Source organism: Trichomonas vaginalis, chromosome IV (genome assembly GCF_026262505.1).
Source record: "Trichomonas vaginalis G3 chromosome IV, whole genome shotgun sequence".
In the NCBI taxonomy this organism is placed as follows: Eukaryota; Parabasalia; order Trichomonadida; family Trichomonadidae; genus Trichomonas; species Trichomonas vaginalis.
Genome location: NC_067206.1, coordinates 29,735,977 through 29,752,370, shown reverse-complemented (window position 1 = coordinate 29,752,370; position 16,394 = coordinate 29,735,977). Strand labels below are relative to the sequence as shown.

At 32.7% G+C, this 16,394-nt stretch overlaps 8 protein-coding genes across 8 annotated transcripts; 1 reads left to right on the top strand and 7 right to left on the bottom strand.

Moving 5' to 3' along the window:
* Positions 1-339: 339 nt before the first annotated feature.
* TVAGG3_0192160 (uncharacterized protein) lies at positions 340-1,323 on the bottom strand (the record flags this gene model as incomplete). Its single annotated transcript, XM_001315742.1, has 1 exon — positions 340-1,323. The coding sequence occupies one exon, from the start codon at positions 1,321-1,323 to the stop codon at positions 340-342; it is 984 nt and encodes a 327-aa protein (XP_001315777.1).
* Positions 1,324-1,579: 256 nt separating this feature from the next.
* Positions 1,580-2,437, bottom strand: TVAGG3_0192150 (RNA polymerase II transcription regulator recruiting protein; the record flags this gene model as incomplete). Its single annotated transcript, XM_001315741.1, has 1 exon — positions 1,580-2,437. One exon carries the CDS (start codon positions 2,435-2,437, stop codon positions 1,580-1,582), a length of 858 nt encoding a protein of 285 aa, XP_001315776.1.
* Positions 2,438-3,036: 599 nt separating this feature from the next.
* TVAGG3_0192140 (protein kinase protein) lies at positions 3,037-4,640 on the bottom strand (the record flags this gene model as incomplete). Its single annotated transcript, XM_001315740.1, has 1 exon — positions 3,231-4,640. One exon carries the CDS (start codon positions 4,638-4,640, stop codon positions 3,231-3,233), a length of 1,410 nt encoding a protein of 469 aa, XP_001315775.1.
* A 354-nt stretch (positions 4,641-4,994) lies between these two features.
* On the bottom strand, positions 4,995-7,586 carry TVAGG3_0192130 (platelet formation protein family; the record flags this gene model as incomplete). The annotated part of the gene is made up of 1 exon (XM_001315739.1): positions 4,995-7,586. One exon carries the CDS (start codon positions 7,584-7,586, stop codon positions 4,995-4,997), a length of 2,592 nt encoding a protein of 863 aa, XP_001315774.1.
* Positions 7,587-7,600: 14 nt separating this feature from the next.
* On the bottom strand, positions 7,601-9,019 carry TVAGG3_0192120 (platelet formation protein family; the record flags this gene model as incomplete). The annotated part of the gene is made up of 1 exon (XM_001315738.1): positions 7,601-9,019. The coding sequence occupies one exon, from the start codon at positions 9,017-9,019 to the stop codon at positions 7,601-7,603; it is 1,419 nt and encodes a 472-aa protein (XP_001315773.1).
* Positions 9,020-9,498: 479 nt separating this feature from the next.
* Positions 9,499-11,535, top strand: TVAGG3_0192110 (spectrin binding; the record flags this gene model as incomplete). The annotated part of the gene is made up of 1 exon (XM_001315737.1): positions 9,499-11,514. One exon carries the CDS (start codon positions 9,499-9,501, stop codon positions 11,512-11,514), a length of 2,016 nt encoding a protein of 671 aa, XP_001315772.1.
* A 56-nt stretch (positions 11,536-11,591) lies between these two features.
* Positions 11,592-14,445, bottom strand: TVAGG3_0192100 (plastid DNA replication; the record flags this gene model as incomplete). Its single annotated transcript, XM_001315736.1, has 1 exon — positions 11,768-14,398. One exon carries the CDS (start codon positions 14,396-14,398, stop codon positions 11,768-11,770), a length of 2,631 nt encoding a protein of 876 aa, XP_001315771.1.
* Positions 14,446-15,160: 715 nt separating this feature from the next.
* TVAGG3_0192090 (endoplasmic reticulum-plasma membrane tethering) lies at positions 15,161-16,047 on the bottom strand (the record flags this gene model as incomplete). The annotated part of the gene is made up of 1 exon (XM_001315735.2): positions 15,224-16,039. One exon carries the CDS (start codon positions 16,037-16,039, stop codon positions 15,224-15,226), a length of 816 nt encoding a protein of 271 aa, XP_001315770.1.
* Positions 16,048-16,394: the final 347 nt, after the last annotated feature.

Here is a 16,394-nt window from a genome sequence, read left to right as displayed (position 1 = left end):
GCATGAAATGAGTGTTTTTTGTAAAAAGAATGTATCTTTCTATGAAATTATTAGATGAAGAGAAAAATATTGTCACTTTTACATTGTGAAAAAATTCATCGAATCTGTTGAAACATAAAAATCACTATTTCCACCAATGGCTATTTAACAAAAACTTGTACCTGGGTTGAGTGGTATATTAAGATTGTATATTCTTAATGAGTGTTTGTATTCTTTTGTTCTGAGACTAGGTTTATTTGAAAAATTGGGTGGTACATTTTTCATGTTTTTTGGTACCGAAAAAAAAAACTGATTCTAATTAAATCATACATACATTTTTACAAAAGAGTAATAAATTTGTTATACAGCTTCCCAATCTGTTAAATCATCTTCATCATCAGTATTGAAATACTTTGTTGAGAAGTAAATTACAGGGTTCTTTGTTCTATCCCTTATATTTTTGCTGATTGGCGGTTCAATAATAGACTCGGATTCTGACTTTTCGATAATTAAATCTCTTTCATCCTCAGAATCCGAATAAGACAATGAAAAATCGCTGGAATCAGAAAATCCCATTACGTGGTCAGTATAAATCGTATTCTTCACTGGAATATTTATTTGGGTTTTCAGTGGCTCTTTTTTCGATTCAATGGCTTCATTGATTGTTTTACTTAGTATAACTGTTTGTGGGTGTGGTATCGGCTTGCTTACCTCTTTTGTTTGTTGAATGTCAATTTTTTTAACTTTCTCTTTTTCTGTCTGCGGTTTCGTAAAATCAACTTTAGAGTTAATAACATCGTCAATCTTTTGTTGCAATGCTTGACTTTCCTTGCGAGATAGCTGGATATAATCACCATCCCAAGCTCGTGATGGCCAAAATGTAGGAATAACATTTTCCTCTAATTCAACTTTGTAGTTATGAAGAGTTTGCATGTCTGAATTTGAGAGATTATTTGTGTCGATAGACTTTTTGATGATTAATGGTTCTGTTGATGCCAAATGTCCGGTTAAATATTGACGCTCATTGACTTCAATCTGAAAATGTGCAATTCTCATTGCTTGTTCTTGTTGAAGCCAATGAGGGGCAGATATTGTTCTTTTCAATTTATGAATAGGATGTGTTGGGAAATTATCACTTGGTACAACAGGATGTACATCCGAATGCGAAGCTTCAGATGGAGATGCGATTGGTGATGATGGTACTATTTCTTCTTCTTTGGTAATTTCCTCAGAAACTTCCTTGACTTCTGGTTTCGGAGTACTTTCTTTAGAAGACATCTTAAAGAAGAAGGAATCGATTGATCTTTGTTTTGTATCAGGGATCTTAGTTATTAGTTTTCCCATCGTAAAATGAATTTTTTTTGGCGCCAAATTTTGTAATGTGACATTTTGGATCATGATTTCCAGGACTAAGAAGATTATGTATTACATGTCTGTTTTAATTGTAAAATCACGATGAAAATATCAGAAAAATATAAATTACTAATTGTTCAAATATTTAATTCAAGGAAAAAGATAAAATACTTGTTGAACAAAGCATATATTATAGTACAGAAAGGGACTCCTTTTAAGCGAGCCTACTAAATCATATGATTTTGTCTTAAATTTCGCTATTTTGATGAGTGATATCTGATTCTAAATCGCCAATCCATTCTGAAAGCTTTAATTGCTCAAATATATCATCAAATTTGTCACAATCGTCATTTGGAAAACTGCTTTCTGTCTTCTTAACAGTAATGGCTTCAATTTTAGGACTATCATGACTTTTTGGATTATACATTGGTGCACTTTCTGTTTTACAATGTTTAATGGGCACTTCTCCCGTTGATAAGAATTTGAAAATCTGATTTGACGTCAAGCCCAAATCGTGAGGATATTTTTTGGATATAAGGTTATACCTGTATCTGCATTGAACATCTGTTCGGCCTTCAACTTCTTCAGCCACCCTTGCCCAAGAATGATCTCCGTACAAGGTGGTTGCTCTCAATAGAGCTTGGTCTTCTTGTTGCGTCCATTGATTTTTATTTATCAGAGGATTCAGAGATCTATTCCATTTTTGAGAACACTGTGATCTTGTCCTTGAATTTCCAACAAAATTGGTAATTTGTTTCCAATTTTCTATTCCATATATGCTAATAGCAGCAATAAGTCGTTGATCTTCCAAAGGAGACCATGCTTTGACCTTTTTGGCTAATACATCTTTGCTAATCATATTTTTTGAATAATTACGTTGTAATTGTTCTGATTTCACATGACATAAGTATTCATTAAGGATTTTAATTGGTTTATCTGTCTGGGAAATAGAGAAACATTGTTTGCATGCTTCTTGAAACGAAATCTTTTTTGTAATCAAATCAAAGAAGAGTCTTTTTACTTGATATATGGTTCCTACAGGAACTTGCATTAATGCTTGATCGTATATATACGGTGAGCTCTCATCTAATTGATCGTGCGACATTGGAGAATTTGACAAATTTTTGTATTCAATTTTAACATAAAAAAATAAAACGATTTGCACATTCTCTCTAAAATTCATTCCTCAAAGTATAGGGCTAAACTCAAAATGTATTCAATTTTTCAAATGAAATTCTGATTTGTGTGAAATGCCTTGATATGCATTTTACCTGAATTATAATTGTAATTTTTTAATTGTAAACTATTTAAAATTTATAGCAAATTATTGAAAGCATTACTTTTATGAATTGAAAGTTTTCTCTTTAGAAAAATGTATTTTACCATATTTATATATGAACTTCTCGTTTAGAATTTTTGTGAATGCTATTCATAATTTGGCTGGAATCACTTTAACTTACAATATTAGTATGAAGAGATTCATTTCGTAAAAAAGTACGTACTTCCAATTTTAAATGTTATTAGCGGTTATTTTCAATTTGTATTCTTTCAAAATTGAATTATTATAAATAATTTCACAACCTAATAAATTCTTGTTTTTCTGATTGTTCTTGTATTCTCAACATTTTCTTTTTTTAGAAAATTGAATTGGAATTTTTTCCCTACTCCTCAATTAATTCTTATATCAAAAGTATAATGTATAAATAGGCAATAAAAACAAACATTATTTTTACTTTATATTCTACTCAATGAAGAAATGCCACATGAAAATTCTGCTGAAATCACAACAGATTTCCAAGATTAGCAGGAAAGAATTGAATCTTGTGGATACTTAACATTTAAGTATCATTTAACTTTGTAGGTATTCACCTTATCTAGATCAAATGTATGTGAAGTTATCAATCTTTTGTGTTGATTTTAATTCGTTTAGAGTTGATTGTGATGTTCTTGGATTTGAAAAATGATTGACATTCACTGAAACGATTAAGACGTTGGATGATTGTACGGGATTCATCTTTAAGAGGACCGTTGTTTTCGATCTCTTCAATGCACCATGATGACATGAATAACATGTCGTTGATGAAGCAGAAGTGACAAAGAGTACCGGTAAGTAAGAATGCTGAGTGTTTGTCGTTTTCATCGAAACTTTCTTTGCAACGAATGAAGTATTTATGGAAGAATTCTTGTTCACTAAGATTTAAAAGAAATTCATCACAAAGAGGGAGACGACGAAGGAGTGTGCAGATTATAGAGATGACGTTTTTGATGTTTTCGTTGATCAATGAAATGAGAAATGGAACAAAGTTTGCGTTTTTAGGAAGAGAATCGCGTAACTCTTTGTGTTTGCAGATGCTAAGAACAATCTTAAGTGTGCATTCTGGTGTTGGAAGATTTTCAATGAGAATATCTGTGTTTTGAAGAAGACTCTTTGCTGTGTTGAAGTTGTCACAAAGTTTCATCAAAACAATACTGCATCGACTGTTTGTCTTGCAAACACAAACAAGATTGCGAAGGAATCGGATGGATGTGGACTCTTTCTCTGTCAAATCGGAGATAAGTAAGAGAGAAAGGATTGTGTCTTGGAATGTTTTGTTTGTGATGTGGTTGTTGATGCTGTCAATAGGAATCTGGTGGTTTGTTGTTGTGTCACTGATTGTAATAAGTCCTTTGTAGCATGAAAGAATTGATTCGTCTGTGTTGCATGAAGCAAGGATAGTGCAGATCTGGTTCCAGCTGTGTTTAGAGCGGTTTGTCTTGAATGTGCGTGAAAAACGGTTCAAGTATGATAAAATAGAAACGTAGTTAGGAATGAAACGTTCTTGACTGAAAAGTGATGTTTCTGAGAAAAGGAGATCCGTGACAGGCCATGGATTGTCAACAATGTTGAAACTGTGACCGTAGATGCAAAATAAAACTAAACACTTTTCTGCGTTTTGTTTGATAAGACTTTTGATGATGCTAACCATCTTGTTGTTGATGGATTGTGGAAAATAGACAAAAATGTAATACATGATGTCGAAAATATAGTCACTGAAGACTGAATTTGAATAAGGTAAACTTAAATAAAGGTTTTCGTCAACAAAGTCTTTGACACGTGATTCAATTCCGAAACATAGTTTGATGCAGTTAAGGATTTTAGATTTAATATTGTCTTCAACTTCTGGTTTCTTTAAAACTTCAACAATATGATGCAAAAACTGCTTCTGAAACTTTCGCGGGAGCATTAACGGTGCAGATTCGAGAACTTCATTGAATTTAGATGACTTAAAATCTTGACTGAAATCAACTTGAAAATCATCTTCATTCATTATGCATAGAATGTAGTTTATTTGCTTCGTTCTGTGATAATATACTCTAAATGTAAAGAAAGTATTGCATAATCTTCATAAAAATTATTAATTATAAAAAAAATTTCTAACAATTAAGGGAGTTTGTTTAGATTACTTGGCAATTTCGCATATTATGCTTGAATGGGTTACAATTGCAGGAATTACCGAGGTCGTTGGTGAGATATTGTTTAAATTTTGAAAAAATATGTACAAATTGGTTTTTTAATGAGGTTAAATTATGAACTAATCAATGAAATATCCATTTGCAATCACATATATAATGATTAAATCATAGTTTCTTATGCATGTAATAATGATATATATATAAAATCTTTACATTAATAACAATTCGTTTTCGATGTTGATCTTCAGTGACTTAATTGTGCACTGGTTTGTCACCATCGACAACACTGAGTATCTTGTGTCGAATGAAATGGATGAAATCTGTTCTCCAGCACTTGTACTCATCAACGTTTGTAGCGTCAGCGCGTTTATGATGATGAATCTCACTCCTTTGCAAAGGATGACGAGTTCGATTCCTTTGTAGGAGAAACTCGACATTATTGTTATTTTTCCGTGAATTTCCTTCTCTCCAATGTAATTTCCGTTGATATCATGCGAGAGAATGTAGTGGAGAAGTCTTCCTCCACTTACTTTTGTGCAGTAGCTGACAATGACTCCCAATGATGGTGTGATCGTGAGCAATCTGCACTGCATGTTCTTGAGGTGAATCACCTTCTGGAGTGATCCATTTTGGAGCTTCGTAATGATCAATGATCTGTCACACATTGCGCTGACAATTGATTGGAATGTGTTTGAAACTGCAGAGCAGACAACTGACTCTTTGAAGAGATGAACTGTGAAGTAAGGCAAATAATCCTTGTATATCATGTTCGAAGCGTTTTCGCTGCAGAAGGAGATGTAGTTTTCTGTATAAGAAACATTTGTTATTTCGCCAATTTCGGATATTTTTGATTCTACAATGAAAATGTCAGTCATCAAGTCGTAGATTGAAAACATCGCTGGTGAATTAAGAATTAAAACTATTGTTGACAAATTAACGAAATAGACTTTGTCGTAAGGAGGCAATTTGATTTGTTTTGTTTCAGTCAAATTTGCTTCTCCACTCAAAGTGTAATTTCCGAAGAAAATTTTGTTTTGCGACAAAATAGTGAACATCTTAGATCTGCTGTCGATGAATGAACTGACAACAGCATCATTACTGATGATTCCATCCAATTGGACGATTTCTCTTTCTTTTTGTTCTCTTTTCGTCAAACTTGTTTCTAAAACAGAAGAAAAGTTTTTGTTGATCCATTCTACAACGAAATCGATGTTGTCTTCGCTTTCCAATTCAACATGTCTTTGCGATAATATGTGGATGTCTTCATAGACTAATGGCATGCAGTATTCTTCTGGAATGCAAAATGATTTCACATCGAAATTGATTTTCTTGTTTTCTTCAATTTTCGACAAAATTTCTTTCACGTATTGTTTTGAATAAACGACATTGACGTAATGGCTGTTTATGTCTGGGAATATTGGGTAGTTTTCGATATCGTTGTAGGAATTTCCTTCGAATGAGTTCAAATACGAAATCAGTTCGAAGTTTGAGATCAAGTTTTTCTTCCATCTTTTGATTTGATTCAAATCGATTTCTTCTATCGAAATCAAGTGGTTTATTTCATAAATTTTCTTTGCGACATCTTTGTTTTCTACTTCTTTGAATCTGATTAATATCATTTCTTTCGATTTTAGCAGCAATTCCAACGAGTTGTTCTTTCTGAAAAATATTTTCGAAATCGAAGAAATTTCGATTAAATATTTCTTGTCAAAAACAATATTCGTTTCTGTGATTTCAAACTTCATTTCGAAAGTCTCTCTGATTGTAACTATCGAGCAATCACATCCAAACAATGGTTTGTAGCCTTCATTTGCTGTTTCGAACATGTTGAAATAGTTTTCTTCGTTGCAAATTTTGACAGGAACAAAACAGAAACAATTTTCTCTTATTGTCTTCATGATTTGGTGGTCACTCGATGAGTTATACCAAGGACCTCTTTCGCTGTACAACTGTTTCCATAACAATATCCATGATTGGTTACCGTAATCTTCGTAGAAATGATATTTTGTCCTCATTTTATTCATTTTTCTTTCGACTTTCATCAGCATTTCTGTTACGTCTTTGTTCAGTTTGATTGTTGTGTTTATGTTCTTTGAATTGTACTCCTTCTGCTTTTGCGTGAGTTTGTTCATGAACTCGAAAGGAGTGATCGACTCAATCAGTTCTTTCGACTCGTTTTCATCCAAAAATGGATTTTGTATCAAATTATGTTCAATTTTGTTTTTCATCGCGTGGGAGTACTGAGCGAACTGCAGGGCTTGCTTAAGGATTGGATGGTTCACGACAACGCCATTGAGTTGGCTGAAATGCTGTTTCTGGTCAATGTATTCGATTCTGTTCAAAAACGAGAAAATCATGAAATCAAAAACAGGATTAACCAAAATTTTTGTTTTCTCACTCAAACACAAAATAGAAAGAGCTATATTCGCGTCAATCCAGTCTCCTTTAGCATCAAACTTCAGTCCAAATGTGAAATGATGCTCCTTAGTCTTCATCAAACACTTGGAGAACTTGTAAATGTCAAATTCAGAATTGATAATTAAAATTTTGTCAGTTTGCTCGAAAATGGAATTTTCGTAGTAAAGAATTGGCGAAATCATGTTCGCGTGGAAGAAAATAACCTTTTCGAATATAGTATTATACAATTTAAACAGTTCTGTGTCTTTTGTTTCGTACAAATGGTTGACCATTTTTGTGACAAACAGTTCTTCCAAAAAGTGCATTTCGTTTGAAAATTCTTCGAAATTCATGTAAATAAGAACAAAAAGATCATCAATTTTCTCTTTGTATTGCTCGAACATGATGTCGAACAGTTCTAAATATTTGTATTCGCAATCAAATACAAAAACCACTTTTCACAATTTTTGAATTCAAATTTTTTCAAAAAAACCGAAAACAAATTTTTGAAAATCGTGAAATTGTTTTCGAACAAGAAAATAAACAAAGGAAGTAACTTCGGCTCGAACTTGTCCAAGATCATACTCTTGTTTTCCTGGGAGATTTCGATCTTCTGAGAAATGATATTCAGCGTGAATTTCTCTATAAATTCTTCATTCAGCAAAAACAAAATCGAAAAAACTTTCGATTGAACTTGTTCGAATTTCAGTGAATAAAGAAGAATGTATCTGAAACTTGGCAAGTAAATGATGTTTTCGTCGTATTTCAAAGAAACAAAATTAGAAACTAAGTTCAACAAATCAGATATCAAACCAAACTTGTCTTCGCCGTGTAGAATAGTAGAACACAACGTGTCGAACTGTTTCAAATCTTTGAAATAAAAAGATTCGCAGATATTCAACAAAATTTTTCTGATTTTCTGTTTTTCGGAAAAATATTGCAAAATCGAAGCAAAAATCAGTTTCATGTTGCAGAACTTGGAGAAGTAGTCGAACGAGATGGCAATGAAGTTAATCTCCCACTGCCTGTATATCTGCAACTGCGTGTCTTTGCTGATTTTGCTCAAGAAGTCGAAATTGACTAAAATTGTCTCGAAAAACAAATTTTTCAAGTTTTCTGTTTGTAAATCACAAAACAAATTGAAAAGAGAGTTGTAGTTCTTGACTGTTATTGTGTTGATCCACACCTTAGACAACAGATTGTACAAGATTGGTATTCCGTCGTTTTCCACAAACATGTTTTCGCTCTCAATCGAGTGATGCAAAACTCCTGAAATAACTTGAATTGCTGTGTCGAAAATCACTGGATATTCTCCTTTCTTGTCTTTGTAGATCATCTTGTTGTACAAAAGTAGTGGCATCAAACTCTGGCAACCGAGATTTCTCACGAAAATGTCCAAAAACGAGTTTGTTTTCTTCTGATTCAAATCTTCGAACTCTGTAACTTCCAAAATTGGTTTCAGTGGAAAATCATCTGTTTTCGTGACTCCGAAATCGTAAATGTTCTCGAGCAATTCCTTGTTGAAAGGCGGCATCAAGTGGAAGTTCGCAATTTTCAAGCTGTATTCGCCTTTGCTCTCTGTTTTGTTGTATCTGATGTCCACAGTGACTTTTTTGTTCCAGAAACTCGACTTCTTGACAATGATCAGTTCCAATGTGTTTGCGTCGACAGAGTAAACGAGTTCCAGATTGTCATTGCTCTGTTTGAATGATAAAGCCAAAAAGTGCCATGAATCATCATTTGGAATATTTTCAATCAATTTCCCTGTTGTTTCTAAGTCGTCGTTTTGTTGTTTCAGGAAAACAGTGCATTGTGAGATGAAGAAAGTCATGATCATATCAGTGTCAAAGCTCAAGTTGAACAGTATCTCTTTGTCGTAACTTTGTCTCTCAAAATTATACCAAAACGTAACAATGAAACCAGTTTTTGGCGGCGGAAGAGTGTAGTTTTTAGTGATGATCAAACACAAATTCCTAAATTATTGCAATCTGGAAAATTTATATACAAAGTTAGGGCATACTTATTGTGTGTACTTTCCGTCGGAGCGATTACACATGTAAAACGCTCAAGGTTGGAAAAGGTTCTGATATTATAATGTTAAATCTGAGACGAATGCATACTCAAGTATTTCTTTCAGTATGGTAATATTATGTATTCATTCTTGTTCTTCTAATTTGAAGAGATATGTGAATAATTTCATTTTGTATGTTACAGCGACCAAATCCAAAACAATTTCATAATTTATCCGATTTCAAGTATGTTTTCGTGTTTAAAGGAGAGAATTTATTTTTGTCACTTTTTTGTAAAATTTTTTTGATGGATGATTCAAATTTGGACTTTAGCGATCTAATATTACCGAGTTATTCACAAAGTTGGTATGAATTAGAAGATGCATTATATCATCCTGACAGAATTTCAGTCGAAGATTTTCAAAATTTAATATCAAATTTTGACGAGAAGCAATTTCCTGCAATTGAAATCATACTTATATGCGCTTCATCGGTTATTAAGTCTAAAATAGAGAAATTTGCAGAATTCTGGTCTTTATTAAACATTAAACCAGACAAATTAAACAGATATTCATATTTATACGATTATTTAACAAGTAAAGGACTTATTGAAGGTGAAAGTCAACAAACTTTCAATGAATTCTCTAAAAATGATATAAAAACTGCAATTTATAATGATGACGTCAGTTTTTTATCAGTTTTATCAATACAACCTAATTTTGGAACAATTGAAGACATGTTGTTAGTTGACTATGCAGCAGCCTGTGGCTCCTTCAACTGCTATTTTTATCTAAAGTCAGGTCAACAAAAAATTTCGAAGAAAACATTGATGGCAGCTTTGTTGGGCGGAAACGAATCAATCATTGGAGATGTTTTGGATTCTGGCATAAAATTAGAGAAGGATTTTATTAAATTTGCTGTCATTAGACATCATGACACAATTGTCAACTGGATATTGAATGAATACCAGTTCAAACTTCCTTTGATCGAAAGTTTGGAATTTTTGAAAAATCCAAGTTTAGTTTATATTGTTTTTTGTTTGAAATCAAAGCTTTGCGACTACAAGATATTCAGAAATTACGCTTATTCTATGATTTATAAAGGTTGTGACATAATAATGAGACTCTTGGTTGATTTTGGAAACTTAGAAATTCCAATTAAAACAGAAATTTTTGAATATTCTGTCAAAAAAGGTTTTCCTGATTTAACAAAATCTTTGATTGATAAATTGGACAATAAATATGATTATGCAGATCAATTCAATGTTGCTGCAAAAGAGAATCATTTGGATGTCATGAAAGTTCTCCTTCCAAAGATTGTTCAAATTGATAGATATGGAGATGATGGAACAAATCCATTGTTGAATTCCTGTGGAAATGGAAACTACGAAATGTTTATGTTTCTCATTGAAAATGGTTCTGATATAACCTTGACTGATAATGATAATAGAACTTCTCTTTCTTATGCAGTTTCAGGAAAGAACTTAGAAATTATTAAATACTTATTAGAATCAGGAATCAATATAAATACAGCTGATAAAAACGGAAAAACTCCACTGATGTATGCTGTCAAAACTAAAGATTTTGAACTAGTTAAATATCTTATATCTATTGGTGCTGAAATCAATCATATATTAGATAATGGTTTAAGTGCTGTATCACTATCTATTACTTACAGTAATTCTGATATATTCTTTTATTTGTCTAAGACATGTCATGCAAATCTGGATCATATTCTAGACAAATCATATCTTATATCAGCAGCACTGGAAGCTAAATTATTTGATGTTGCTTCTTATTTAATTGATATTGGTGTTGATGTAAATAAATGCGATAAAAATGGATTATATCCGATCTTCAAAGCAATTACTTGCAATAACATAGATATATTTAAGACTCTTTATGAAACAGTTGATGATATTTATGTCCATGCACCAAAAAATATGAATATTCTTCACTCTGCAGTTTCTCAAGGCAACAAAGAAATTGTAGAATTCATTATCTCTCAAGATTTTCCACTAAATGACAAAAACGAATCTGGAGAAACTGCGTTATACATCAGTGTAGAGAACGGATTTTATGATATAACAGAAATGCTTCTTGAGAATGGAGTAGATGTCAATGCAAAAGATTATCAAGGTTATACACCTTTAATGGCAGCTGTTAAAAGAAAAGACGAAGAAACAATTATCTTACTGATGAGATACGGAAGCGATGTAAATATTATATCCAAAAGAGGAGATACTGCTTTTTCACTTGCAAATGATGAATATATAGAATCGCTCATTAAAGGTGATTGGCTCAGACCATGTTTATTAATATAGAGTTTATAAATAAATTGTTATGATTAAAATAAAATTTTTTTTTCTTTAGTTTTCAATAACATTATTCCATTGTCTAAATTCTGATCCATATGTAATTCTTTCAGAGTTTTAAAACCAAAAGTTGGTTCTTTGCGATTAAATCTCCTTAATGGTGTAATATATGAAGTTGAAATAAAAATTAGTTAGAGTTTATGAAAGTTAGAAATAAAGAAAAAAGTTTTATAAAAAATATAAACAAAATAAAAAATAAAAATTAATCAGGATTAGTCATTTTGGCCATTACATCATCTTCGAATTCCTGGAGAATAGCAATATGATCGGCGTATTTCTTTGCACTTGCAACAATCTTTTTCCAGTGAACATTCGGAATGATTTCATTGAGTTCACCAATAGACATTGTTGAGAGTCTTTCAGCATTAGATATTCCGTTATCAAAAAGAATTCTTGCGTTTTCAGGAGTCACCCCTGGAATAGAAACTAATTCCAACAATTCCTGTTTCACGCAGAAAGACAATCTCTTTCTCATGATACTCAATTGTGCTGCAACTAAACTATATCCCATTGATTCGCAAAATCTAGTGGCCATTCCTGCAACAGCAGCAGAACTTGTCTGCAGAGATTGAACAGTTCCTCTGTCAATCTTGTATTTCTCTGCAATTTCTGTAAATGAAATTTCGTTAACTAAATCACACAAAATAGAAGAAATGTAAATTCTTTTCAATAAATTTTCTTCTTCTTTCGTTGTTTTGTTCTCGAAACCAGCTGCATTCAAAACAATCATTTTCTCAATCTCTTCTTTCGTTTTTCCTAAAATAATCATCACGCAATTCAAATGATTTCTGATAACTCTCTCAAAAATTTGTGAAGAAATTTTTGGAATCAAAATTTGAGAATTTTCATTTTTCGGACAACAAACTAACAAAATATGCAAATCATCAGTCAAACAGATTTTGTTGACCATTGAAGAAACTATTTTCGATATTTCCAATCCGTCATCAATTTTTATGTTTGCGTTTGCCAAACTTTCTCCCAATTTCGTTGTATCCAATGAGTTCTTTTGCAATAAACCTAAATCTCTCAGTTTCTGAACGTATTCTTCATCTGTTTTGTCCATAATTCCCAAAGAAATCGACTGCAAAACATACGAAAAACAGCTTTCGTCTTTTTTCGTTTTTATCTCAGGTAAAGGATTAATTATCATATCAGAGATTTCTTCAATTTCGTCATCATTAACAACACAAACAACATCTCCACTGACACCTTCTTTTCTCCCTGCGCGACCACTCATTTGTGAGAAAACGGTTTTTGTAATCAACTCCTTTTTGTTGTCACTTTTTCTATACATATCCAAAATTACTACTCTCGAAACACTTCTTATGTTTATTCCTGCACTTAGAGTTGTTGTGCAGACGATGACTTTTATCATGTTTTCTTTTGCCATTTTCTCTATGAGTTTTCTCTCTTCAATTGTCAATCCTGCGTTGTGGAAAGCAATTCTGTGAGAAATACATTCCATTAAAAACGTGTCAATTCCGTTTTGTATTTTTGAGATGTCAGAAACGGTTTGTAAATCTAAATTTTGAGGAGTGTTTTTCAGAAGTGTTTTACAAACTTTTTTTGTTTCATTCCTTGTGTTTACGAAAACCAAAACTGTCTGTTCTCTCTTACTGTTATAAAGAGGAAGAACTAATGGTAAAATTATCTCTGATTCACTCTCGATTTTTATTGTATTTATCAATCTTCTCGTATAAACAATTTCTTCTTCTTTGTCACTTTTATTTGATGCATTGAATGAAATTTTGTCACTTTTATATAAATTGTCACTTTTATATAAATTGTCACTTTTATTTGATGTACTGAATGAAGATTGATTTTTATCTGAAATAGTTAATGAGAAATTGTTTTCTGAAGAAGATGAATTAGCATTTGGACTTGAAATGAAATCAGAATTGTCAAGTCTATGTGAAGGACTTTTGTCGACAGAAAAAGAGGAGAAACTGAGAGAATCAGAAGAAAACTGGGAATAATCACTTTGGTTCTTTGTTTCGTTGTTTTCATTTTTAGTTGATGTGGTATTATCCTGTTCATGTTGTAAGTGTATAACAGTTACGTTTTCATCTCTGTTTTCTGCTGATTTCTGGAAATCTTTCATTTTTTGTCTCTCAATTTTGTACAATTTTCCTGATTTCGTGCAAATGTAAGTCTTAAGAGGTGCAATTCGTTTGTGAGAAATGAATGCGTATCCATTAATTGATTGGGCCAATCTCCTGGCATCTTCTTCGTTGAGAGTTGCAGTCAACGCGATAATTTGAGGCTGAGTTTGTAGAGATTTCAGCTTCATGAGTAAGGCTTCAGCAACAACACCTCTGCTCTCATCTCCAATCATGTGGGCTTCGTCGATGATTACGAGTTTTATGTCTTGATGATAACCTGTTTTTATGGAGTTATTTAGTATTGAATGGGCCTTCTCGTAAGTGCATATCGCTATGGATCCTGTTCTGAAGTCGCTGCCTCCTATGTTCTGGAAGAATGGTCTGACAGTGTATTTTCGAAATCTCTTCTCAAAATCGAGGAATTTTTCTGATGCAAGGGCAACAAATGGTAAGGCGTATATGATTTTAGCATGAGGATTGTCGTCAAGAAGCTGAGAAATGGCAATTTCGGCAATTAACGTTTTCCCTCCAGATGTAGGAGCAACGCAGACACATGATTTCCTTTGAGCCCAATCGTTTGTCTTGAGTAATTCTGTTTGCCATTCTCGAAGTTTCGTTATTGCTGGAGGAGGAATTCCATTGAGTAAATTGTGTTGAAAGAAAGGTGGAATTAAGAGATCGTCCATCTCAATAGTTGTTGAGTAATCTGAAATGGGGCCTCCATCATCCATACTTTCTAGTTTTATACTTTTTAACTTGTGATGAAAATCTAAAAAACGAAAAGAGGAAGTAAAAATTTCATCCCAAAAATAGTCAGAGGAACCAAAATGGCGCCAAATGAGCTTCTTCTTTGATTTGAGCGATTTCTTTATTCGAAACATGTTACACATACCCATTATAATCAAGATGTAAGACAATCTAAAGATAATACTGTTGGAATAGATCTGGCAATAATACGTTCATATGTTAGTGGGTTAAGAAGTTTTACAAATATCATAAATTCAAGTTTATTGTCTAGTTTAATCACCGATTCGTCCAATACATGAAAATTAATAATTTTGAATCGAATTTTAGAGATTATTTTGAAATTTTTAAGTGATTTGCAATTTACATTTTTAATAAAAAAGATGTATTAATATAATTTTATGTTTTTATGTGACCAATTATGTATTTTTTGAAAAAATCTATTGAAAATCAAAACTTTCATTCATAATAAATTGATTAATTTTTTTGGATAGATTACACATTACCTATATGCTCCATTCTGTACCATTTATAATGTTTAATATGTTTTTCTAGGAAATTGGAAATTTTCATATTTGAAATATGGCATTTTATCATGATTAATCCTTATGAATATAAGAATACAACTGAAACATAAAAATAGGAATTATGGTATGTTTGATATCAACAAAACAAAGAATATTAAAAAAAATATTGAAGATATTTCCATATTTATGAAAGAATTAACATAAGATTCAATTTCCAAAGCATTGTATATGAAACATCCATAGATAATATTCTTTAAAAAATCATAATGAAAAAAACTAATAAAATTACATAGGAGCTGGATAAATAGGGGCGACACCACCAGCTGGAGGTTGTTGTGGTGGATATCCCTGTTGTGGTGGGTATAGTTGTGGATAACCCTGTTGTGGTGGATATTGCTGTTGTGGATAGCCCTGCTGAGGTGGATACTGTTGAGGATATCCTTGCTGTGGTGGGTATGGTTGTGGATAGCCTGGTTGTGGTGGATATCTTTGCTGCTGTGGATACTGTTGGTATGGTTGTGGGTAGCCTTGCTGTGGTGGGTATTGCTGATAAGGAGCTGGATAGCCTGGCTGCTGGTATGGTTGTGGGTATGGCTGTGGCATCATTGGATTTCTTGCCATGTTCATGATGCTTTGGTTGAACATCTGAGCACTGTTAACCATAGCACCAAAGCCTCCAAATGCAGCTGTTGGAGGTGGAGCGTTAACGAATGGTTGAACGCCGTCAGCGGCAAGGTGGATCATTAAGTGGAGACGGCCAGCTTTCTTAACGTGCTTAGCTGGTGTTGGATCAAACCACTTATCGTAGACCTGGTTTGGTGTGAAGGAGCAAAGTGGGATCTTGAGGTGTCCGACTGGATCATCTTCAATAGCATCCTCATCCATAAGCTTGATATTCAAAGAGTCGGATGCGAAGTTTGAAACTCTGAGGTGGAAATCTTGGTTCCAGCGTGGGTTGTAATTATTTTTGATTGTTTTGCCTCTGAACTTGTGGGCATTTGAATCGAGACTGAAGATTAGATAGCAATCACAGCGTCCGAATGTGTCCATCTTTGGAAGATCCTGGGCTTCAATTGCGCGTACATGAAGATTGTAAGCCATTTTATATTAATGCTGAATTATCGTTCGTTCTCTCAAAATTGAATCCTCCGTTTATTGAAAGATTGTAAATTGGGAACTTAACCATACTTTTAGGTATACATTAAGATTCCGAAAATTTCAGGCACGGTGAAATTTTTTCAGCAGTTTTTCTGAGCTGCCAAAATTTTATCTTTCAAATGAAAATTTTTTTCGATTACATTGAATTGATATTTTGAGAAGTATGATGTGATCGTTTTTAAGCATTCATCAAATATTGCATATATATTTCTCAATTTTCAATTCCCTCAAGCCAAATTTGACGTGTAAATAAATTCTTTTTTCTGACAATAAAATTTTTACCAACCTCAAAAAGTTC